The sequence below is a fragment of the Oncorhynchus nerka genome, linkage group LG13 (assembly GCF_034236695.1).
Source record: "Oncorhynchus nerka isolate Pitt River linkage group LG13, Oner_Uvic_2.0, whole genome shotgun sequence".
In the NCBI taxonomy this organism is placed as follows: domain Eukaryota; kingdom Metazoa; phylum Chordata; class Actinopteri; order Salmoniformes; family Salmonidae; genus Oncorhynchus; species Oncorhynchus nerka.
Genome location: NC_088408.1, coordinates 47734426 through 47759256, shown reverse-complemented (window position 1 = coordinate 47759256; position 24831 = coordinate 47734426). Strand labels below are relative to the sequence as shown.

The window sequence follows — 24831 nt, the reverse complement described above, 5'->3', positions numbered from 1 at the left end:
ATCAATCCTTATCCCAGTCTGCTGTTCCCACATGCTTCAAGAGGGCCACCATTGTTCCTGTTCCCAAGAAAGCGAAGGTAACTGTGCTAAATGACTATCGCCCCGTAGCACTCACTTCCGTCATCATGAAGTGCTTTGAGAGACTAGTCAAGGACCATATCACCTCCACCCTACCTGACACCCTAGACCCATTCCAATTTGCTTACCGGCCCAATAGGCCCACAGACGACGCAATCGCAATCACACTGCCCTAACCCATCTGGACAAGAGGAATACCTATGTAAGAATGCTGTTCATCGACTACAGCTCAGCATTTAACACCATAGTACCCTTTAAACTCGTCATTAAGCTCGAGACCCTGGGTCTCAACCCCGCCCTGTGCAACTGGGTCCTAGACTTCCTGACGGGCCGACCCCAGGTATTGAGGGCATGAAACAACATCTCCACCCCGCTGATCCTCAACACTGGGGCCCCACAAGGCTGCGTTCTCAGCCCTCTCCTGTACTCCCTGTTCACCCATGACTGCGTGACCATGCACGCCTCCAACTCAATCATCAAGTTTGCAGACAACACTACAGTGGTAGGCTTGGTTACCAACAACGACGAGATTGCCTACAGGGAGGAGGTGAAACAGCAGAGGGAGCAGCCCCCTATCCACATCAACGGGACAGTAGTGGAGAAGGTGGAAAGTTTTAAGTTCCTCTGCGTACACATCACGGACAGACTGAAATGGTCCACCCACACAGACAGCGTGGTGAGGAGGCTGAACCTCAGTAGGCTGAAGAAATTTGGCTTGTCACCAAAAACACTCACAAACTTTTACAGATTCACAGTCGAGAGCATCCTGTACGGCAACTGCTCCACCCACAACTGTAAGGCTCTCCAGAGGGTAGTGAGGTCTTCACAACGCATCCCCGGGACACCTACACCCCCCGATGTCACAGGAAGGCCAAAAAGATAATGAAGGACAACAACCACCCGAGCCACTGCCTGTTCACCCCGCTATCATCCAGAAGGCGAGGTCAGTACAGGTGCATCAAAGCGGGGACCGAGAGACTGAAAAACAGCTTCTATCTCAAGGCCATCAGACTGTTAAACAGCCATCACTAACTTTGAGTGGCTGCTGCAAACATACTGACTCATCTCTAGCCACTTTAATGATGAAAAATGTATGTAATAAATGTATCACTAGCCACTTTAAACAATGCCACTTTATATAATGTTTACATACCCTACATTACTCATCTCATATGTACAGTGGGGAGAACAAGTATTTGATACACTGCCGATTTTGCAGGTTTTCCTACTTACAAAGTATGTAGAGGTATGTAATTTTTATCATAGGTACACTTCAACTGTGAGAGACAGAATCTAAAACAAAAATCCAGAAATCACATGGTATGATTTTTAAGTAATTAATTTGCTGGAGTTGCTTACCAAGATGACATTGAAAGTTCCTGAGTGGCCTAGTTACAGTTTTGACTTAAATCTGCTTGAAGATCTATGGCAAGAATTTTAAACGTCTGTCTAGCAATGATCAACAACCAACTTGCCAGAGCTTGACAAACCTTTAAAATAATAATTTGTAAATATTGTACAATCCATGTGTGCAAAGCTCTTAGAGACTTACCCAGAAAGACTCACAGCTGTAATCGCTGCCGAAGGTGATTCTAACATGTATTGACTCAATCAAGATCTTGACTTAATCAAGATATATTTGTGTTTTATTTTTCATATTTTGTTTTTTACAAATGTTAGAATTTTCCTTCCACTTTTGACATTATAATATTTTGTGTAGGTTGTTGACTAAAAAATGACAATTAAATACATTTTAATCCCACCTTGTAAAAATGCGAAATGTGGAAAAAGGTGTGTAAATATATTACTACTGTAGATTGCATTTTAGTTACACTTGTTTATACACACTGCATATTTATTGAGATACTTTACTCTTAACATAGCACACTCTAACATACCTACAGTACTGTTGTACATATCATTCTTAGTATATCTTGAGTACATTTTTCCGGTATAAATACATATAGATTGTATTTGGATTACTGGGTTGTTAATTGGATTCGTATTTTTAATTTTTATATTCATACAAAATTGCCAATAAAGTTTTTTTAATACATTTTGTATCAATATGACGTTACGCAATTACATAACACTAATATCAACAAAAACATAAAATACAATTATTGTTTTATTATCTGTGTACTTGTTTGACATTTTATTGTGTTGTTAGGCGCTAGGAACATTAGAATTTCGCAGCGCCTACGCGACCAATACACTTTGATTTGAACTACACGGAAAACACGTGGTATAAATTGAAGAGGGCAGTCCATAAACGCAGACGAAGGATGTCAAGGATCTGGAAAGATTCTGTATGGCGGAACAGTCTTAGATTCCTCCCAATATTTTCTCCAATCTCATAAAGCATTCAAGAAAAAGGCTCAGAAGTATTGAAGACATGGGTGCCAATCAGTTTGACCTCTATCTTTTTAAGAGAAAAATATATTACTTGTTAAACAAAATCTCTCTCTTTGTGTTAGGATAAAATAATATAATTTTCCAAATTTTTGGAGTATACAATATAGCTCAGGAGTATGTATTTTATACAGTCTATTTTGCTCATCTTTATCAATGGTGCCAATAATTTTGACATCAATTTTAAAATAGCCATGTGGGTTAGTTATGTTTTTGTCTCAATTAGTTTTACCCTACACCCTCAACATTACATTTTTCTCCACTTAATTCACTGTAGGTATCCCTCCATATTGGCTTTTATAGACGGTGTCTTGTTTTGCACACTTTGTACAAAATAATAAAATGCAGTACTACAGGATATTTCTTAACGTAGCTCTTTATTAGCTACCTATAACTGGCATGTTCACGTATCGCCAACCAGGATCAAACGGACCATGACCTAACCATTTGGGTGGTCTTAACCAATCATAGCACAGTATGATATGGCTGTAAAATGCATCCAATTACAATTCAGTATGTTTACACATATGAATATTACAGACGGTAGCCTATGTGAGTGACCAAAGACCTGTACAGGAAACTGACATTTGCACCCATCAATTTGATTTTTTCCCCCCTAAAGGGCCCGATAAGACTGATAGATGAGTCGCTTACCTGCAGGGTGGTATGCCAGCAGCATGCCACCCTGCATCCCACTGCTGGCTAGCTTCTGAAGCTAAGCAGTGTTGGTTCTGGTTGGTCCCTAGATGGGAGACCATAGTGTTGGAGGGCCAGTAGGAGGCACTCTTTCCTCAGGTCTAAATTTTTTTTAAATCACACTGCCCTGTGTAGGGTGCCATCTTTTGGATGGGAAGTTAAACGGGTGTCCTGACTCTCTGTGGTTATTAAAGATCTCATGGCACTTATTGTAAGAGTAGGGGTGTTAACCCTGGTGTCCTGACTAAATTCCTAATTACATTTACATTTACATTTAAGTCATTTAGCAGACGCTCTTATCCAGAGCGACTTACAAATTGGTGCTTTCACCTTATGACATCCAGTGGAACAGCCACTTTACAATAGTGCATCTAGGTCTTTTAAGGGGGGTGAGAAGGATTACTTTATCCTATCCTAGGTATTCCTTAAAGAGGTGGGGTTTCAGGTGTCTCCGGAAGGTGGTGATTGACTCCGCTGTCCTGGCGTCGTGAGGGAGTTTGTTCCACCATTGGGGGGCCAGAGCAGCGAACAGTTTTGACTGGGCTGAGCGGGAACTGTACTTCCCCAGTGGTAGGGAGGCGAGCAGGCCAGAGGTGGATGAACGCAGTGCCTAATCATCCCTCTCCCCTGTAACTATTCCCCAGGTCGTTGCAGTAAATGAGAATGTGTTCTCAGTCGATTTACCTGGTTAAATACAAATTGTGGGACCAGCATGGAGCTTAGAAATCAAAGGGGTGATGAATACAATCACTAGTGATGTTTTGAACTGATAACCTAATCTACAAAACTCATGGTAAAGAACCAGTTCATAATTTTTTGGGCACTTGAAGAAGTTTTGTTGATTTATGATAGTTGAGGCACATACAAAAAACATAATGCATGTAGCCTGCTACTTACTACCACTTAGTTTTCAACGTAGCAGTGGTAGGGTGCCCCGCCATGGACCACACTTGATTTTGCGTCAGTGCGTAAACGATTCTGGTCACATGTTGTTTGCGTACGCGGCAGTGGTACGCGACTGAGTTGGGTGTGAAGATGGCGGACGACGAGGCCGAACAAGGCAGCGCACATACACATAGCAGTGCAACGATTACGGCACTTCGAGAGAAATTACAAGAATTAGCAATCGCGCTGAAGAACAGTGCGGAATCTCCGACTCAGTCGTCTTCTCAGTATTGCCAAGACTTTTGCCAGGTTAGTTATTTATTTCGCTGTGCGTGCTGGTCATTCCAAAATAACCCCTCGAGCCTGTCAGACATTAGCATAGCTAACGATAGTTGCCAATAAGACTAACGTTAGCGAGTTGGTTTTCATATTTTGTGTCGACATAATTGCATTATCATATGCGCAATTAGGTGTATTATCCTTGCTTTGTCATGTCTAATTTACGCAGGGATTTATACAGCTGTTGGTAAAACAAAACTATAACAATGACTGTCCGTTTTTCTAGTTACCTAGCTAGCGACATTAGCTAGCTTTTATTGTAATGGTATATGTAACTGTAGTTACCCAGCTTGGGAACGTTATCATTGTTCCTAAATGTGCGGTATGAAATCAATTTCTTCTTAGCGTTAGGTAGGCTATTCTGTTTCTCAAACTCCCCCAACCCCTCTCCTCATGACCAGTTTGCCTTACTGTGAGAATGTCAAAGGGATCCTTTAGATTTCGTGAAACACATTCTCACGTCAAGTCTGACGCTCTATATTGAAGGTGCTTCACTGGTTTCCTGGCCCTTTCATGTAGTAATAATTTGGTGGGTGCTTAGATCTGTCCTATTTCACAAATGTACAAGTGTGTATTTATACGCACTGTGTGAATTGGAACTGTGATTTGGGCATATCCCACTCTCCCTGAGACACACTAGGAGAGTGGGGTCACGGCCAGGGTTAGCCCAATATTGGACGAAAGGAAGCCTAACGTTACTCCTTATTTCAAGGACCTTACATGTTCAGTTTAAAGGGCGAATTGGCGCTGGAAGCCAAAACAGCCAAATACCCCATCTAAACTTGAATATATTATCCATTATGCTACGGTTCTAGAAACATAAATCCATCTACGTTCATATCGAATCAAAATTATTACTGGCCCAACGCTCTAACTGCTATGCTACCTGCCACCTTTTTTTTCTGTTGTGTAAGCATGAAGCTTGCTACGGTAATCATTTGCATAGTAACAGAAACCTGAACATAGGTCTTTACCACAGTATTTACAATGGTAAATTAGCTAAACCGTTGTTGAATCCGCTAAACCAATACTTAAGATTTCTGTAATAGTATATCATTTGCTTAGTAACAGAAACATGAACAGTGGTCTATAAAGTATAAACTGTTTAATTTTGTAAAGAATATTGTTCAATCAAAAATAGCCTGGGTATTTCTAAGACTGTAGTCTACATACATTTTTTTCAAGTGCAGTGTGTTTGATAGGTAATCACTGGCAATATAATAATAATATGCCATTTAGTAGACGCTTTCATCCGAAGCAACTTAGTCATGAGCGACCCCCGCGGGAGTCGAAACCACAACTCTTGACATTGCAAGCGTTACCATTTTGGAATAAGATTAAAGGATAAAAAGGAACCGTTTCAACCCAAGACCTTGGTCTTTCTAATAATGTTGAAAAGAGTCATAAGATGTGACACAGCTCCGGTCTCCCCAAATATGATGCGTTGCGCTGTAATCCACAACATTTTACGGAGTGTTAAATTTAACACTGCATGAGGTTTCAGTCCACCTGGGTAGGCATCAAAAAGTATGCTTTTGGAATGTCCCAAATTCTGTGGTGATTGGCTCATGATTTGCTAGTGTCAAAGTCAAACCATTAGATTCTCCGGGAGAATTTCAGCAAACGGCCTCCAACACACTCCCGACATGCTCCGAATTTTCATTTACCTACGGTCGTGTCCAAAATGATTGGCACCCTTGATAAAGATCAGCGAAAAAGACTATAAAATAAATTGAAATAGTGAGCTATATTGTATTTAAAATATATACATATACACTGCTCAAAAAAATAAAGGGAACACTAAAATAACACATCCTAGATCTGAATGAATGAAATATTCTTATTAAATACTTTTTTTTTACATAGTTGAATGTGCTGACAACAAAATCACACAAAAATTATCAATGGAAATCAAATGTATCAACCCATGGAGGTCTGGACTTGGAGTCACACTCAAAATTAAAGTGGAAAACCACACTACAGGCTGATCCAACTTTGATGTAATGTCCTTAAAACAAGTCAAAATGTGACTCAGTAGTGTGTGTGGCCTCCACGTGCCTGTATGACCTCCCTACAACGCCTGGGCATGCTCCTGATGAGGTGGCGGATGGTCTCCTGAGGGATCTCCCAGACCTGGACTAAAGCATCCGCCAACTCCTGGACAGTCTGTGGATGGAGCGAGACATGATGTCCCAGATGCGGGCCAGTCCATAGCATCAATGCCTTCCTCTTGCAGGAACTGCTGACACACTCCAGCCACATGAGGTCGAGCATTGTCTTGCATTAGGAGGAACCCAGTGCCAATCGCACCAGCATATGGTCTCACAAGGGGTCTGAGGATCTCATCTCGGTACCTAATGGCAGCCAGGCTACCTCTGGCTAGCACATGAAGGGCTGTGCGGTCCCCCAAAGAAATGCCACCCCACACCATGACTGACCCACCGCCAAACCGGTCATGCTGGAGGATGTTGCAGGCAGCAGAACATTCTCCAAGGCGTCTTCAGACTGTCACGTCTGTCACGTGCTCAGTGTGAACCTGCTTTCATCTGTGAAGAGCACAGGGCGCCAGTGTCGAATTTGCCAATCTTGGTGTTCTCTGGCAAATGCCAAACGTCCTGCACGGTGTTGGGCTGTAAGCACAACCCCCACCTGTGGACGTCGGGCCCTCATACCACCCTCATGGAGTCTGTTTCTGACTGTTTGAGCAGACACATGCACATTTGTGGCCTGCTGGAGGTCATTTTGCAGGGCTCTGGCAGTGCTCCTCCTGCTCCTCCTTGCACAAAGGCAGAGGTAGCGGTCCTGCTGCTGGGTTGATGCCCTCCCACGGCCTCCTACACGTCTCCTGATGTACTGGCCTGTCTCCTGGTAGCGCCTCCATGCTCTGGACACTACGCTGGCAGACACAGCAAACCTGTGGCATTGATGTGCCATCCTGGATGAGCTGCACTACCTGAGCCACTTGTGTGGGTTGTAGACTCCGTCTCATGCTACCACTAGAGTGAAAGCACCGCCAGCATTCAAAATTGACCAAAACATCAGCCAGGAAGCATAGGAACTGAGAAGTGGTCTGTGGTCACCACCTGCAGAACCACTCCTTTATTGGGGGTGTCTTGCTAATTGCCTATAATTTCCACCTGTTGTCTATTCCATTTGCACAACAGCATGTAAAATGTATTGTCAATCAGTGTTGCTTCCTAAGTGGACAGTTTGATTTCACAGAAGTGGGATTGACTTGGAGTTACATTGTGTTGTTTAAGTGTTCCCTTTATTTTTTTGAGCAGTGTATATTATTTTATACTAATACAATTGCGTAGAGAAAGCTCTATTTATTTTTTCTTAAAGATGGGGGTCAAAATTATTGGCAGCCCTGTTTTCAATATCTCACCTTGTGAGGATAACGGCACTGAGCCTTTTTAAAAAAAAAATATATATATTTTTTTTAAATTGGAGAACACATTGGGAGGGATCTTAGACCATTCCTCCGTGCATAGTTGGATCCTTGATATCCTTTGCCTGCGCTTATGGACTGCCCTCTTAAATTCAAACCACAGGTCCGGGGACTGAGATGGCAATTGCAAAATGTTGATTTTGTGGTTAATTAACCGTTTCTTTGTCAATTTTGATGTGTGCTTGGGAATATTGCCTTGCTGGAAGTTCCTCTTGCGGCCTAGTTTCAGCCTCCTGGCAGAGGTAAGTCAGTTTTTGGGGTAAAATATCCTGTTACCGGGTCAAGTTCATAATGCTGTTGACCTTAATAAGGACCCTAGGACCAGTGGGAGCAAAATAGCCCCATAACCTAAAAGATCCACCACCCTATTTTACAATACATATGGGATTATTTTCTGCACAATTACAATCCTTCTTTCGATGCAAACCCCACCGCTGGTGTACATGGCCAAGGATCTCTAATTTCGTCTTCTAATTTCACCAATGCACTTGTATCTTTTAAAACGGGGACCGATGTATATCGGTGAATCATTACCTCCCTAGTACTTAAAGGGATACTTCAGGATGTTGGCAATGAGGGCCTTTGATTAATTCGTGGATACCATTTTTATGTCGGTGTCCAGTATGAAGGAAGTTAGGGGTACAGCTAGCCGATACCCGTAGACTTCCAGCCATTGTGCTAGTTAGCATTGGCCCCAGGAAAAGTACCTATAACTTCAATCAGGGCCAAAATCCCGAAGTATCCCTTTAATTCTTCTGCATTGGCTAATCTAAATTCACCTTAAAAGCACTGTAGCAGACCTTATTAGCATCCGGTTTCTTACTCTGTTGAAATGTGTTACTGAGTGTAGTTTTTTTTAGTCTTTGATGTTGCAGCCATTGTTGCAGTAGAATATCAAGCATGGATGATTATCTGTGGCTAGAGGCAATGACTGTCCTTGTGCTGTGTGGGAGGATGTAAGGACACAGAGAGAGAACAGATGAGCAACATGGTTCTTCATCTCAACACTTAAATCATGTACATTTGAATTCAACGCTGTGTGTTTTACAAAACAAAATAACATCTCTTATTTTAAGTCTCTGTTGGAGATTCAAGATAATAAAGCATTTTTCAAGCAGCCTACATTGTTTTTTGCATTTCCCTTTGCTGTCTGTGTTTCGAGAAATGTTTGTTTTCCACCCTAGCACGCTCGGCTGCACTATGCACCACCACCTTGGTGAATGATCCCTGAAAGAGCGTTCTCCCCAGGTGGCCAGCTGGGTTCTTAGATACACTGTGCCAGTGTTGTCTGGAGAGTGGAGACACGCCGCTGCCCCTGGTCTCTGCATGGAGAGTGATGAATATGGATGATCCCACTTTGCTGTTAAGGCGTCTGCATACTAGGTTTAGTTTACCCCTAGCAGAACTCTGCTAAGCCAAAGTGAATGTATGTGCCTCGCATACTCCCTTAAAAGACCTTTGCTTGAAAAACAAGTCAAATGCAGCAATGGTAACGTTTGTCCCTCTTGAGACACCATAGCCAGCATACACTTCCTCAAAATAGTCAGAATTAATCTAAAATTACTCAAGAAATCTGTAATTAATTTAGATGTTTTTGCACAAGAGGTCTTTGTCATGCCATTTTTAAATCGAAATAAGATGTTTGTTCCAGTATTTCTCAAGTGACAAAATGTGCATGAAAATGAGTAGTCTCTCGTTGAATGACAACGAACACTTAATTGAAGAATCCCTACTGTTGCCCTATTACAGATGAAGGGGTGTAGACTTCGGCTACCGCACTTTGGCTCGCCTCAGGAAAAATGTGTGCACTAACAGCCGAAAAAACTAAACCAACAGAAATGTCAAATGTCATAATATATGCACAAACTGTTTCGGATTTGAAGCATGCGGATGCCTTTAAGCTGGCGGAACTGTCTGGCAGTGTGTGTGCTTTCTACCAGATGTCTGCTAGTGCCAGCCCAGGTTCCCCCCCCTGCCTCTTTTCTCTAGGTCAAAATGGAGGGGTAAATAGGATTCTATGTATCTAGTTTACATGAGGCTTATTCCATCCATGAGCCTTTGCAACAAGGATGTAGGTATATTACATTAAATAAAGATTATAGCCTAAATAAGAACAATTGATCATTTGATTTATTTTCATTTGTTATTTTTCTTCAGAAAATTATTTGGTCTCACAGATTTGTGATGAGGCAAACAACCAGTTAGAATGAATTTTGTCCAGTGCTTTTGATTTTCTCTGTTTATAGGGGCTGTGTATGGAGACAGTTACACATTTGAATGTCACATGCACAACTATAGTGAAATGCCTTTCTTGATAGCTCAAAATCCAACAATGCAATAATCACAAAGGCAATGTAATACTAGAAAGATAGAAACACGAGGAATAAGAAATATGAAATACACAATTTAAGTAAGCATACTATATACAGGAAATATTTATTTACATACTGGAGTGACGGAGGTAGAAGTGTATAGGTGTAAGGTGACTAGGCAACAGGATGTAAGATAAACAGAGTAGCAGCAGCTTTCATGTGAGTGGGTGTGCAGATGTGTAAAGTCAGTATAAATGTATGTGCATATTTTGTGTGAGTGAGTGTGTGTGTGTTGGAGTGACTGTGTGTGAGAGTGTAGGGCCCTGTGATTGCACAGAGAGTGCAAATACTGACATAAAAGGTCAATAAAGATACAAGGTGAACTCAGTCCGTGTAGCTATTTTGTTAGCTACTTATCAGTTGTATTGCTTGGGGGTAGAAGCTAGACACCGAGTGATTTGGACACCGAGGAACTTTAATCTCTCTCTACCTGCTCCACGGCCGCACTGTCGGTGTGGATGGGGGCGTGCTCACCCCCCGTTTCCTGTAGTCCACGATCAGCTCCTTGGTCTTGCTGACATTGAGGGAGAGGTTGTTGTTCCGGCACCACACTTTAGGTCACTGACGACCTCCCTGTAGGCTGGCTGATCAGGAGAAAAGCAGGGTAAATCCTAGTCCAGTCACAGCTTACAGTAGGCACACTGGGCAGCTCACAATTAAATGAAATACAGATGACCTCTGACCTCAGCTGTGTCTGGCAGCTGTGATACAGTTGAAGTCTGAAGTTTACATGCCAAATACATTTAAACACAGTTTTTCACAGTTTTCCTGACATTTAATCCTAGTAAAAATGCCCTGTCTTAGGTCAGTTAGGAACACCACTTTATTTTAAGAATGTGAAATGTCAGAATAATAGTAGAGGGAATTATTTATTTCAGCTTTAATTTCTTTCATCACATTCCCAGTGGGTCAGAACTTTGCATACACTCAATTAGTGTTTGGTAGCATTGCCTTTAAATTGTTTAACTTGGATCAAACCTTTCGGGTAGCCTTCCACAAGCTTCCCACAATAAGCTGGGTGAAATTTGGCCCATTCTTCCTGACAGAGCTGGTGTTACCGAGTCAGGTTTGTAGGCCTCCTTGCTCTCACACAATTTCAGTTCTGCCCACAAATGTCCTATAGGATTGAGGTCAGGGCTTTGTGATGGCCACTCCAATACCTTGACTTTGTCGTCCTTAGCCGTTTTGCCACAACTTTGGAAGTGTGCTTGGGGTCATTGTCCATTTGGAAGAATATTTTCGACCAAGCTTTAACTTCCTGACTGATGTCTTGAGATGTTCCTTCAATATATCCACATATTTTTCCTCCCTCGTGATGTCATCTATTTTGTGAAGTGCACCAGTCCCTCCTGCAGCAAAGCACACCCACAACATGATGCTGCCACCCCCGTACTTCACGGTTGGGATGGTGTTCTTTGGCTTGCAAGCCTCCCCCTTTTCCTCCAAACATAACAATGGTAATTATGGCCAAACAGTTCTATTTTTGTTTCACCAGACCAGAGGGCATGTCTCTAAAATGTACGATCTTTGTCCCAATGTGCAGTTGCAAACTGTATCCTGGCTTTTTTATGGCAGTTTTGGAGCAGTGGCTTCTTCCTTGCTGAGCGGCCTTTCAGGTTATGTCGATATAGGACTCGTTTTTACTGTGGATGTAGATACTTTTGGGAGTGTGGTCCCATGGTGTTTATACTTGCGTACTCCAGCATCTTCACAAGGTCCTTTGCTGCTGTTCTGGGATTGATTTGCACTTTTCGCACCAAAGTACGTTCATCTCTAGGAGACAGAACGCGTCTCCTTTCTGAGCAGTATGATGGCTGCGTGGTCCCATGGTGTTTATACTTGCGTACTATTGTTTGTACAGATGAACGTGGTACCTTCAGGCATTTGGAAATTGCTCCCAAGGATGAACCAGACTTGTGGAGGTCTACAATTTTTTTTCTGAGGTCTTGACTGATTTCTTTTGATTCTTCCCATGATGTGAAGAAAAGAGGCACTGAGTTTGAAGGTAGGCCTTGAAATTCATCTACAGGTACACCTCTAATTGACTCAAATGATGTCAATTAGCCTATCAGAAGCTTCTAAAGCCATGAGATCATTTTCTGGAATTTCCGAAGCTGTTTAAAGGCACAGTCAACTTAGTGTATGTAAACTTCTGACCCACTGGAATTGTGATACAGTGAATTATAAGATAAATCTGTCTGTAAACAATGGTTGGAAAAATTACTTGTGTCATGTACGAAGTAGATGTCTTAACCGACTTGCCAAAAGTTTTAATAACCTAAGTGTATGTAAAGTTCTGACTTCAACTTTGTCTCTCTCAGAACGTTTGACGTTGATGGATTATATCCCTGTGCTGATTCACTTCATATAGAACATTTTACCAGCATGTGGTGGTGGGTTGATATGTGTATCAGTGACAGTCAGTGTGGTCTTTACAGATTATCTGTTCATGTGATGTGGAGCGTTGTTTTTATCAGCTAAATATTCTAGCAGTAAAGATTAGCACAGGCTGAAGGGTTGTTTTGAAGGCCTTTTTATAGTTGTTTGTGATCCAGTAACTGCTGTGTTCCACTCGCGCCGACCAGAGCCCAGGTGAATTAAAAAGCGAGAGCAGGAGACTGGAGAGATTTTTAAGCAGCTACTGTGGGCTATAGTGTGTCTAAGTACACTGCATATTTGTAACCTTTTAGTTTTACAGGTGGCAGGATGTTGTTTTTTGAGTTGGAGGTGATCAGTCATTCTTCAGCAGTGGAGCCAACTTGCCATTGGGTGAGAAGGTGTTAATGGAGCTGCTTGTGGCTCAGTTCACCTCCCTGGCTGCACTTCTCCTCTGCAGGTGACTGGCAGGCCTCAAATCATGTCTGCCTTGCACAAACCTTCCTAATGAACCCCTCAATGCCTTGATTTTATAACTAGTAAAGGGGCTTTTTGTCATTTGAGATGTGAATCTCAATGCACATGGAGACAATACATTTTCTCCATAAAATTGTTGATCAGTACAGGCGGGAAGGGGTTCAATAAACTGTTTGTTGTGGTGGTTGAGTTACAGACCTGCTGATGTCTAGCAGCTATCCTCTCACCTTGTGTTACCTTTTACGTGTCATATAGGGTCATGTTCTAGCATCTAGCTAGCCTTAGCTCTGGCCCTTTATTTCCTGAAGAACAAACGAGGGAGCTCTTACTGGAGTGACCTAGAGGTTGACCGATTAATCGGAATGGCCGATTAATTAGGGCCGATTTCAAGTTTTCATAACAATCGGAAATCGGTATTTTTGGACACCCAATTTGTCCGATAAAAAAATATATATATATATATATATATTTTACACCTTTATTTAATCTTTATTTAACTAGGCAAGTCAGTTAACCTATAGCGACGAGCAATCCCGTATCCGGGAGCGTAATCATAGCCTCAAGCGCATTACCATAACGCAACGTATCCTATTCATGAAAATCGCAAATTAAATGAAATAAATATATTCAAACACAAGCTTAGCCTTTTGTTAACAACACTGTCATCTCAGATTTTCAAAATATGCTTTTACAGCCAACGCTAGACAAGCATTTGTGTAAGTTTAGCATGGCATAATGCTATGCTAGGCTGTGCTGGCAGCAGGCAACATTTTCACAAAAATAAGAAAAGCAACTAAATGAAATCATTTACCTTTGAAGAACTTAAGATGCTTTCACTCAGGAGACTCCCAGTTAGATAGCAAATGTTCCTTTTTTCCCAAAATAATATTTTTGTAGGCGAGATTTTTGCTTGGCTGAGAAATCGACCGAAAATACTTCAACTATAACGCCAAACTTTTTTCAAAATTTGCTCCATAATATCGACAGAAACACGGCAAACGTTGTTTAGGATCCATCCTCAAGGTGTTTTTAACATATGTATTCGATAATATATCCGTGGAGGCAGTTGGTTTCTCATAAGAAACGATGGGAAAAATGGCTACCTCAGTATTTTACGCGAGGTTTTCTCCGGGAGACACCATGCGTCCACTCGCCCTATATGGTCTCTTACAGCCATTCTCCAATGGAAATGCCTAAAAAGACATCACAATGCTGCAGACACCTTGGGGAAAACGTGGAAAACGTAAGCTGACTCCTAGCTGCTTCACAGCCATATAAGGAGGCATTGGCATGAGGCGGTTTCAAAAAATGCGGCACTTCCTGGTTGGATTTTTATCTGCGTTTTGCCTGTAACATCAGTTCTGTGGCACTCACAGACAATATCTTTGCAGTTTTGGAAACGTCAGTGTTTTCTTTCTAACCTTTCCCCACCTCTCTCACTGTCTCTAGACTCTGGTGGAGTATGCTGGTCGATGGAGGATGGAGGAGGACCCACTGCCCTTGGTGGAGGTGTACACAGTGGCTCTGCTGAGCTATGCCCAGGCTTCCCCCTGCCTCTCCTCCCAATGTGAAAACGTTCCCCTCGTACTTGAAAGGCTCTCACTGTAAGTACACCTGTCTTATTGGAGGGGTGTAATGTGCTTGTTGTTCTCCGTGTGCTTGTGAGATTATTAGCCATGTCATTTGTTTAGACGAACCTCATTATACACCCTACATGTAGAATAAAAACAGTTGTTATTTTGATGTGCTTTTTTACTATTCTTGATTATTACAAGTCAGACCTGGCTTTATTCTTCAGATGATCATGTTTAAATCACTGCTCAAGATTTCAAAGGGTTTAGTCATCATGAATTTAGCTGTTTGGGTTGCCTCATTTAGTTTCCTATTGATTGTACAGGAGCTGTGTGGAGCTGCTGCTCTCCCTGCCAGAACACTTCCCAGGTGCCTTGTGGGAAGAGTTCCAATCATCTGTTCAGGTAAAGTGCAAAATTGTCATACACAGGGTGAAATGTTTCTCTTTTTATATTCAGTAAGATATCTTGTCAGCTACCCTTGTTTTACTGTAGAATTACTGTATTTCTGAATTAGTTACTTTATCTGTTCAGGACGTCATTATAATTTTGTCTAAGAGATCTACTCCATAATATATTATGTGTGTTGCTTGGCTGCACCATTTTTAAATGCATAATTGCTTCTAAAAGTACTTACTGTGATGAGAAAAGTGTCAGAGTGAGTCCTGTGTTGCAGTCAGCCCAATCCCAGCTGCAGGAGAATGGCATCACACAGCTGTCCCTCCTGTCTACCGTGGCCCAGGAGACTGGTGTGTGGACCAACGCTACCCTGCATAGTCTTCTCTCTAACGAGTCGCCACAAACAGAGAAAGGTGAGCGTTCTTTTAATATTCTGCATCTAAAATTGCACCCTTTTCTCTATATACTTCTCGGAACTATGTAGAAAGTAGTATGCCGTTTGGGACATCCCCTGCATTGTTATTCAAGTCTTGAACCAGTATTTTATACAACAATGATATTTGTAATTTTTTTACCTGAATATCCCCATCATTCTCTTTAGTTCATAAGTTCCTTGAACTGGAGGGACCCATTCTGTTGGAGCTAAGAGTAAAGCACCTTATCAAGGAGAACTACATGGAGAGGGCTGTACTGCTGGCAAAGGCATGTGCAGAGTATCCCGAGTTTGAAGGAAAAGGGCACTTTAAGCAGATGTACCTTGTCTGCTTGTGTGCCGTCTCAGCACAGGAACCACTAATGGAGGAGGTAGGTTACTTGGGGCAGTCTGTGAAAAAAAGACAATGTTTTTCAGTGTTTAATTGTCAGGCCCGTGGTTTCATTGCATCATTCAGAATTGCTCGGTCTTCTCTATTGATTTAAATTGGACGAAATTGAGGTTATCATCCACAAGAGGGCATGGAAATATTGAAATATTCATGGCAGCTTAAAGCTGGAATCCGTAGCGGTGAAACTGCCATGTCTGTCTGTTTGCTATATTACAAGAGCTAAGCCATTTTATTGTTCTCGGACTTCATTACACACACGATACAACTAGAGTATGTACTATTACACACACGATACAGCTAGAGTATGTACTGTTAAAAAATGTTTTTTTAAATAATAATTACAAATGTGCCTGTGGCGACCAGTGGCGCTGTTTTACCTTATGCGGAGCTTAGCTTTAAGGAAGCTATTAAATACCACAGACATCAAGTGGACAGTGAAATATGTTTTGAATGCAATTACTCTTGCTTAAAAAATATATATTTTTTTTTACACAGCTCTCCAACGTAGATTGCCGCGATGCACTAGAAATGATCTGTAACCTGGAGTCAGAAGGGGATGAGAGGGGAGCCTTCAGCCTATGCTCGGCCTTTCTGACACGGCAGCTTCTCCAAGGAGACACTTACTGTGCCTGGTAACACTGCAACATTTCATACATCAAAGCCCGCCTTATTGAAGCCCTCCTATCTCTGTTTGACATATGCAATGTATGAATATTGTGTTATTAATCCTTCCCTCTTAACTTAAAATTGCCTTTTTCTTTTCTTTTTCTTTTTTAAACCATTGTCTATACTTTACTGTAATATCTTTCTTCAGATAAATCGGAGATTATAGAATTATATCATGATTATTATTTATTTCCTCAAGGGAGCTGACACTGTTTTGGAGCAAACTGCTGAAGCGGTTAGAGTCGTCTGAAGAGACTTTCCTGGACAGATGTCGTCAGATGTCTTTGCTGTCCAAAACAGTCTTCCACATCCTCTTCCTCATCAAAGTCATTCAATCAGAAGTAAGCTTCATTCCAGATACATAAATGGTTTTGTTCAGTGTTGTGCATGCAGATACAAAAAAACATGAACATTGTATACTCAGCACCTTCTTGCTATGTACTCTTTTGTTGAATTCCAATGAGACTCAAAGAATATCCCTTTTTGTTTATTTTACAGGTGGACAAGGTTGGACTGCCAGTGTGCGTTGACATGTGCATACGGGCTCTACAGTTGGAATCAAGTGACGTAAACACCAAGGCTACCATTTGCAAAACCATCTCCTGTTTGCTGCCCACTGATCTGGAGGTAAAGCGGGCCTGCCAGCTGACAGAGTTCCTCCTGGAACCCACAGTGGACTCCTACTACGCCGTGGAGACTCTCTACAACGAACCGGACCAGAAGCTGGAGGAAGAGAATCTTCCCGTGCCCAACTCGCTCCGCTGTGAGCTTCTGCTGGTGTTCAAGACCCAGTGGGCTTTTGACCCTGAGTTCTGGGACTGGAAGACACTGAAGCGTCACTGCCTGACCCTTATGGGCAAGGAGGCCTCCATTGTGTCCTCCATTGACCTGCTGAATGACAATGAGAGCCCAGAGGCCACCGAGGAGGAGGACACAGCTCAGGGTGAGGAAGGATTCAGAGACGTCACAGACTGCTTTATTGACACCACACATGAACTGAATGAAATAGCCGATAAAAGACAGAAAAACCGGGAGACAAAGAAACTGAGAGAGAAAGGGTTCATCTCGGCCAGGTTTAGAAACTGGCAGGCATATATGCAGTACTGTGTTCTGTGTGACAAGGAGTTTCTGGGTCACAGGATTGTACGTCATGCTCAGACTCACTACAAAAATGGACTTTATAGCTGCCCGATATGCGCAGAGACCTTCACCTCAAAAGACACATTGGAACCACACGTGGCATCACACGTAAAGCTATCATGCAAGGAAAGACTAGCTGCAATTAAAACAAATAAAAAATTGGCGAATCCCAAAACGGCTGCTCCTGTTATAGCGGCTCTAAAAGCTAAGACTGAAAATCAACTTTGGACAACAGATGCAAATGGCGAATCTCAAGAACAAAATGGGCAGTCGCTTCAGACAGAAATGGTTCAGACCAAAGTCTCTGGACTTAAGACCGAAAGCAGCACTGAGGAAAACACATGCCCTATTGCAAACTGCAAAAAGGGATTCAAGTATTTCCGAAATCTTGTTGTCCATGTGAAAGCACATGGAGAAAACGATGAAGCCAAGCGCTTCCTTGAAATGCAGAGCAAAAAGGTGATTTGTCAATATTGTCGTCGCCAGTTTGTTAATGTCACCCACCTTAACGATCATTTGCAAGTGCACTGTGGCGTCAGACCTTACATTTGCATACAGTTGAACTGCAAGGCCTGCTTCCTATCTAACACAGAGCTGCTTGTACACAGGGAAGAACATGTCGTATTTAAAGCCAGATGCATGTTTCCTAGATGTGGGAAGATTTTCAATGAAGCATATAAGCTTTATGACCATGAGTCACAGCATTACAAAACGTTCACCTGCAAAGTCCCTAACTGTGGGAAAGTGTTCCATTCTCAGTCACAGTTGGATCTTCACCAGGAGGAACATGTCACAAAAGAGGAGGAGGACCCAGCTACAGACTCCGACCTTTCTCATTCTCTGGACCAGAGGATGCTTTCTGATCAGGCTTCCTTCTCAGAGGATGTTGATGAGGCTTCTCATCCACCAGCATCTGTCGCGGTGAAGCACTCTATAGACCACCTGCTGAACGCTTCTCAAGGTCCTGTTCAGAATGATCGACGATACGTGAACAACAGTGAGCCACAAGAAAAAGAACTTTACCCATGTTCAGAAAGCTCTGTGATTCGGTCGACCAGAAATGCACAAATGCACGACCCAAATCAACTGCAACGTAGACCCCAAGACCCCTCAGTGACTGCTGCATATGACTATATGAGACCCAAATCACAGCCACATAATCCATTAGCTTCATACCAAGATACTGGGGATTTGCACCATGCCTTACAGCCAAATGTGTTACAAGGTCAGGACCAGGGTTTGCTGAAAGGGAGAAGTTATGGATCCAGGAACTACAATTCGGACTACAGAGTACCAGTGCAATTACAACAACAGCATCCACATATGTCTGTTACCATGTCAGCAGCAAGCCAGACCCCCAATTACCTGTCAACTCCAATGCCTCAAACTCTCCCATATGCATCTCATACACTTCTTCCACTAGTCACTCATTTGCCAGCCACTGGTTGCAGAACAGAGAATTCAATAACACAGTGCCCGTTACCAAGCACTCCTGCCCCACAGCAGAGCCCATTACCAAGCACTCCTGCCCCACAGCAACACCCATTACCAACGGCTCTTGCCCCACCCCAAGGACAGAAAGAAAGACACCACTGTGCTTTGGATACATGCGATCGCAACTACAGCTCCTACAAAAGTGTTACCAAGCACATGAAAGCAGTTCACCCAGAGTTTTATACTGAATGGAAACTTGCTAAAAAAAAAATCAGGGAACAAGAAAAAGTTGAAAAGGCCAGGAAAGCTATCCCATTGAGTGTTCCTCTGATTGGGAGCCATAACTATGTTGCTCCACTACAACATCAACAGGCTAATGTTGTCCCAGTTCATAGGCAGAATGTCATTCAGCCACCCCAGTACCCAAACTCACACCACTCCTATGCTTCCCATTCAGCTGCTGTCCAAAGCCAGGCTTTTCCCAATCAAATGGACAACATCTTAGATCCAATTGTACTCTCCCAGCTAGGAAACAACCCCAATCAATATGCACCACCTAGTATGCCATGGCTACAAACACCAGGAAACAACCAAATCCAGAATTGTTATGCCTCCCAAGTATACCCTTCAAACATTCAAGGGATGCCACAAATGGATGCTGTCGGTGGAGGAATGGATGTTTATGTTATTCCGTCCCGTCATATGATGGGATCTAATATGGAAAGACCAGCAGAGCCACTCCAACCATCACCTATGGATAATGGTCTCCAGCCTGTTTTCCCCTCTTACATGGACATTCTGAAAGACTCCAGTCTTTCAAATCAACTGGAAAATGCTGCACCTTCCTACAAACCAGCCTCTCAAAATAATCCAGGTTTTAAAAGTAGAGGATTGCAGAAAACCAACATGGAATCCCACTTTGCCCCTGCAGGAAGCTTGCTAGCAAAAAGCAACAGTGCATCTCAAGATGGCACGATAAACTCTGGAGATGCAAAGAATCAGATGGGCAAAAAAGTCAAGCGTAACAAAAGAACAAAGTGGCCTGCTATTATTAAAGATGGAAAATTCATTTGCTCTAGGTGTGGTAGAGGATTTACAAATCCCAAATCACTTGGAGGCCATTTATCCAAGCGTGCACACTGCAAAGCTTTTGATGAGACTGAACTCCTGACAGCAGACTTGCCTTCATCATTTCTGGATCTTCTGAATTCAGAGCAACTTCTCAATACTCAGCCCCCGCCATCTTCACTGTATAACCCTACTGCACCATTTGCAAATGATGGCGAACAACCTGATGACATTCTTAAACAAATTATGGATACTCCAAATATTTCCAATGTGTTTGAGCCCTTAGCAATTCCCCAGCCAACATTCCAAAATGCATGCGGCCCCTACGGACCTGTCGGGCGCTTGCCAGAAAGTACAGTTATACAGCACACAGGAAATATCCAAGTGAAGAATGAAATTGAGTCGTATAGAGATGGTTATCTTCCACAGTCATGTGACCCTGGGTTTGGAAGCAGTGCATTCTCTGATCCACTTCTCTTTCAGATGCTTGCAGAAAACAACCCTACGGTTTCACTTCACAGACTTCCCACTGACCATATTGATCATTTACTCAGATCAGAAACACTAACGAAGATGAAAGAAGTAAAGGGAACTTCTGATTCTGTCTCCAGTTCAGGAGGGCTGTCTAATGATGGACTTCTGGCTGCAATGGCCAGTTTGGCACAAAATCTTATGACAAACCCTATGTTGCAGATCACTTCACCAGACCCTCCACCTCAAAGTCCAGCAGCAACAAGTAGTGAACTGGCAGAGAGACAGAGGAAGAGTACAGAACATAATGTCAAGAAAAGATTGCGTGAACAGATTTTAGCTGGAGACTTCCAAAGAAGAAGCAGTTTATCTCAAGCAAGCAGCACTGACACAAATGCCAGTTTGAGTCCGGTGTCGTCCAATCCAGCAACCAATGTTGTACCACATTTTGGAGCTCATCAAAGTCCTGAGCCTTCCACGACGATTGATCACGGAATCCCCTCTGTGTCCTCTGACCAAATGAACGGAGCCGCATCCATGCAGAGTTTCACTAATTTCAGAGAGGCTTCCTCTCAACACCATGAGGCTACTGCACCTACCAGTATTGTTGCAAATGATGTTGATCTTGGTCCCAATCTAACACCTGTAAACCAACAGCATTGGATGGTGGACATTCAGACTGCATTAGAGAGGCTAGACTTAGACAAACAGGTCTGTGATATTGCTCCAACGTATTCCTCCATAAAAGCTAACGGCAATGATACTGAGTCATTCAGGCCTAATGTCTTAATAGAGAAGGACATACAGATTCCTGGCGGCTTAATGAAGCCGTTTGCCTGTGAGAGTGACAACTGCACTTACAGGACCATGACAAAATGTGCCATTTTAAAACACCTCACCAAGACTCACAATTACACCAATGAGATGATCAATTCGATTAAGAAAGACCATGGGAAATTTGCTCCATTCTCTTGTCAAATGTGTGATAAGACTTTTACCCGAAATTCAAACCTTAGGGCACACTGTCAGACAGCTCACAGATTAACACAGCAGGAGATTGCTCAACTAAAAATGAAGTGCCAGTCAAGCAACACGGTTGGATTTGTTAATAAAGACGATAAACCAAGTGTGCATTCAGAGCCTCCTTTGTCTGGTCAGATGGTCACAGCTCCCCACTCAATAACAGAGAATATTACACGTCAATATTCACTCCCGGATGTTAACCAAAATCAAGATGTGACTGGAAACAACTTGTTTGCTTCAGGAGAAAGGACAAAGCAAGAATACCACTTGCAGCCTTTAGAACAGCGGACTTCTCAAGGCATGGCTAACTCGAGATTTAATGATAACAGTCTCTCCATGGGAATGCAGCCAATGCAAAGGATACCCATGCATGATCAGACAGTGACTCCATTGATGCCAACATCTGAATATCAAATGAATGCACACTGCTCAACAATACCGCAAGTCCCCTTAATGACTGCTCCTGATACTGATCAATGGTCAAACGGACAAAACATACCAGTTCATTCTATGCCTAGTCATTACAGTCAACAGTCTGGAGGCTATCTGACAGACAGAGCTGCTTCAATGACACCGGCTTCGTCAGATCCCCTTCAGGTTTGTGGTCCCTCGCTAGAAACGTCACCCAAAGTCAAGCAGCAGAGAGGACCAAAGCCTAAAGTTGAAATTCCCAAGAAGACAAAAGAGAAGAAGTCTGAGGCAAATAATGCTTTCAGTCCATACAGGCCATATCGCTGTGTTCATCAAGGATGTGCAGCGGCCTTCACCATTCAGCATAATTTAATCCTCCATTACAGGGCTGTCCATCAGTCTGCTCTGTCCACATGTGAAATGAAAAATGATCAAAATGATGAACCGGCTGAGAAAAAAGACATCAGGCAGGAGAGAGTTATGGATGAGGAACCAGAGGGGGAAGTCACCCAGGTAACGGAATTCCGATGTCAAGTGAGCGACTGCTCGAGAGTATTCCAAGATGTCCCCAACCTGTTACAGCATTACCTCCAGCTTCACAAGTTCAACCTGGATAAAGCAGGATCTCTAATGTCCAACATCAACCTAGGCAGATTCAGTTGTGATCAGCAAGGGTGCACAACGTCCTTCACTGCTTTCTGGAAGTATATAGGACATATTGAAAAAGAACACGACAAGGCAAAACTATCCAAAATGGAATCTGTGGATGGGATGTTCCAGTGTGATGTTGATGGCTGTGCCCACGCTTATGCTACAAAGTCAAACCTTCTGAGGCACACCATGAAAAAGCATCATGACCTTTACAAACTCCAACTGATGAACCAACGGAAAAGTGAAGATCTTGGGAAACCCAGCACCAAGAATTCCCATTACCAACTGACTAAATCAAGTGATGGGAAAGAAAACATAGAGAGCAACAAAAAGATTACAGAGAAGGTAGGTGACAAAAAGAAAACTGACAAGACGGAAAAAAATCATTGGACTAAATATGGAAAACCTTCCTTGAAAACTAAGGATGAAGCATCTGCGATGTGCATAAAGAAGTCCACCTTGCAATACCCTTGCATGATAAAGGGCTGTGATTCAGTGCTGAAGTCTGAACGGAGCATCATGAAGCACTACATGGGGCACGGACTTTCCGAGCGATACTTAGAAGAGCAGAGAAGCCACTTCATATTCTGCAAGAAATACCCCCGACGTAGGAACCCTCGGTCTGGCAGGAGCGATGACTCCAAGTCCGAGACGACATCCGAGATATCCGACAGTGAGGACACAGCAGACACGGGCCAAGAAGGAAGTGAGTATGACGAGTATTCAAAACCCGCCTTACGGAGAAGGGGGCAGGGCGGACTGTCTGACACCAAACCCTCGTATGATGAAACTTCAGAAACCGTATCTGATAGCTCTGTGGTGGTGAAACGCAAGAGAGGGCGACCACGGAAAATTAATTTAGAAAAAATTGTCAAACGCAAGAGAGTGTCCAGACTGACTAGGAGTAATGCAGTTTGCTGTGGAGAAAATGGATCTGACTACGACTCCTCTAGCACTGTCCTTACCCAGGATGAAATGAACGATCAAAGTGAAACATTGACCTCCTTTAAGCCCATGGGGTTCGAGATGTCTTTCTTAAAGTTCTTAGAGCAGTCAAACCCACCTAAAAATTCTGTAAAGAAGAGGATTCAACTCGGAAACGCTACAGTGTTGTGCAAAAGGTCAGATGCATATTTGCATTACCCAAAAGGCTTTGATACCCTTGAGTTCAGGAACCCTCAGAAGCTGACATCTCTTAACAATGTGAAAATTGTAGTAGACAAAGCCTTTTCAGACGTTGCTGATAATCTGCTAAAGCAGCTCCAGGAAATGCGACCCACAGTGATATTAGAAAAATAGTTTTTTCTTGTCGAAACACGGTAACTCAGGATTAGAACGGTTTTCAACCTGCAGCTGAATGGTGCCCAAAAACAATAATACTTAGAATTTTCATTTTTCACTGCAAAATATAAATCCATTTTTTTAGTGGACTATGTGAAAGTTGTTTTAAAAATATACAATAATACAAGTTATTTACTGTAACCTTTAGTCTGTAAAAATCCTTCTCTTATACAGTGTATATTGAGCTCATTTTATATGGTGTTATGGGTAGGAGAAATTAAGCATGCTTGTATTTATGAAGCTTCCCAGCACATTATATGGCCTTTGCAAACAACATTTTAAATGGAGGGGGAAAACATAACATCCTTTAAGTATCCCCATGGGACATTTAATGAAAGGGTCTTTAAAAAAATGGAATGTGGTTTTGTGTATAGTTTGTGAATGTTGTTTCAACATGCCTTGTATATTTTTATTTGTATGTAGACAATGTTTTGTGTACATATTGTTTTTTTGAATCAATTACTGCCACCAGCAGTCTAACTTAATTGAGATAAACGTTTTATTATAGCTTGGATTTCTCACTGGTGTTCATTTTTATCAAGTGGTCATATGTCATTTTGTTTTAATTATAGGGGATTAGAAAACATATTCCCCCACAGGAAAAATAGCTTTCAGGGAAATTGGTAGAATGATCTATTAAAAAATAACTTTTATATTATATTTATACTATATTATGGCCCAGACACGTAAAACCACACAAGTACAAGAGATGCATTGCACAAGGAAGAATGCTAGAGCTCCTATAA

The 24831-nt window shown here is 42.4% G+C and overlaps 1 protein-coding gene across 1 annotated transcript; it reads left to right on the top strand.

Annotated features, from left to right (window-relative positions):
• The first annotated feature begins 4200 nt into the window (after positions 1 to 4200).
• On the top strand, positions 4201 to 24592 carry LOC115139602 (zinc finger protein 292-like). The gene is made up of 8 exons (XM_029677160.2): positions 4201 to 4380; positions 14536 to 14690; positions 14984 to 15062; positions 15334 to 15469; positions 15658 to 15860; positions 16376 to 16512; positions 16746 to 16887; positions 17045 to 24592. Exons 1-8 carry the CDS (start codon positions 4222 to 4224, stop codon positions 24041 to 24043), a joined length of 8010 nt encoding a protein of 2669 aa, XP_029533020.1. The 5' UTR covers positions 4201 to 4221; the 3' UTR covers positions 24044 to 24592.
• Positions 24593 to 24831: the final 239 nt, after the last annotated feature.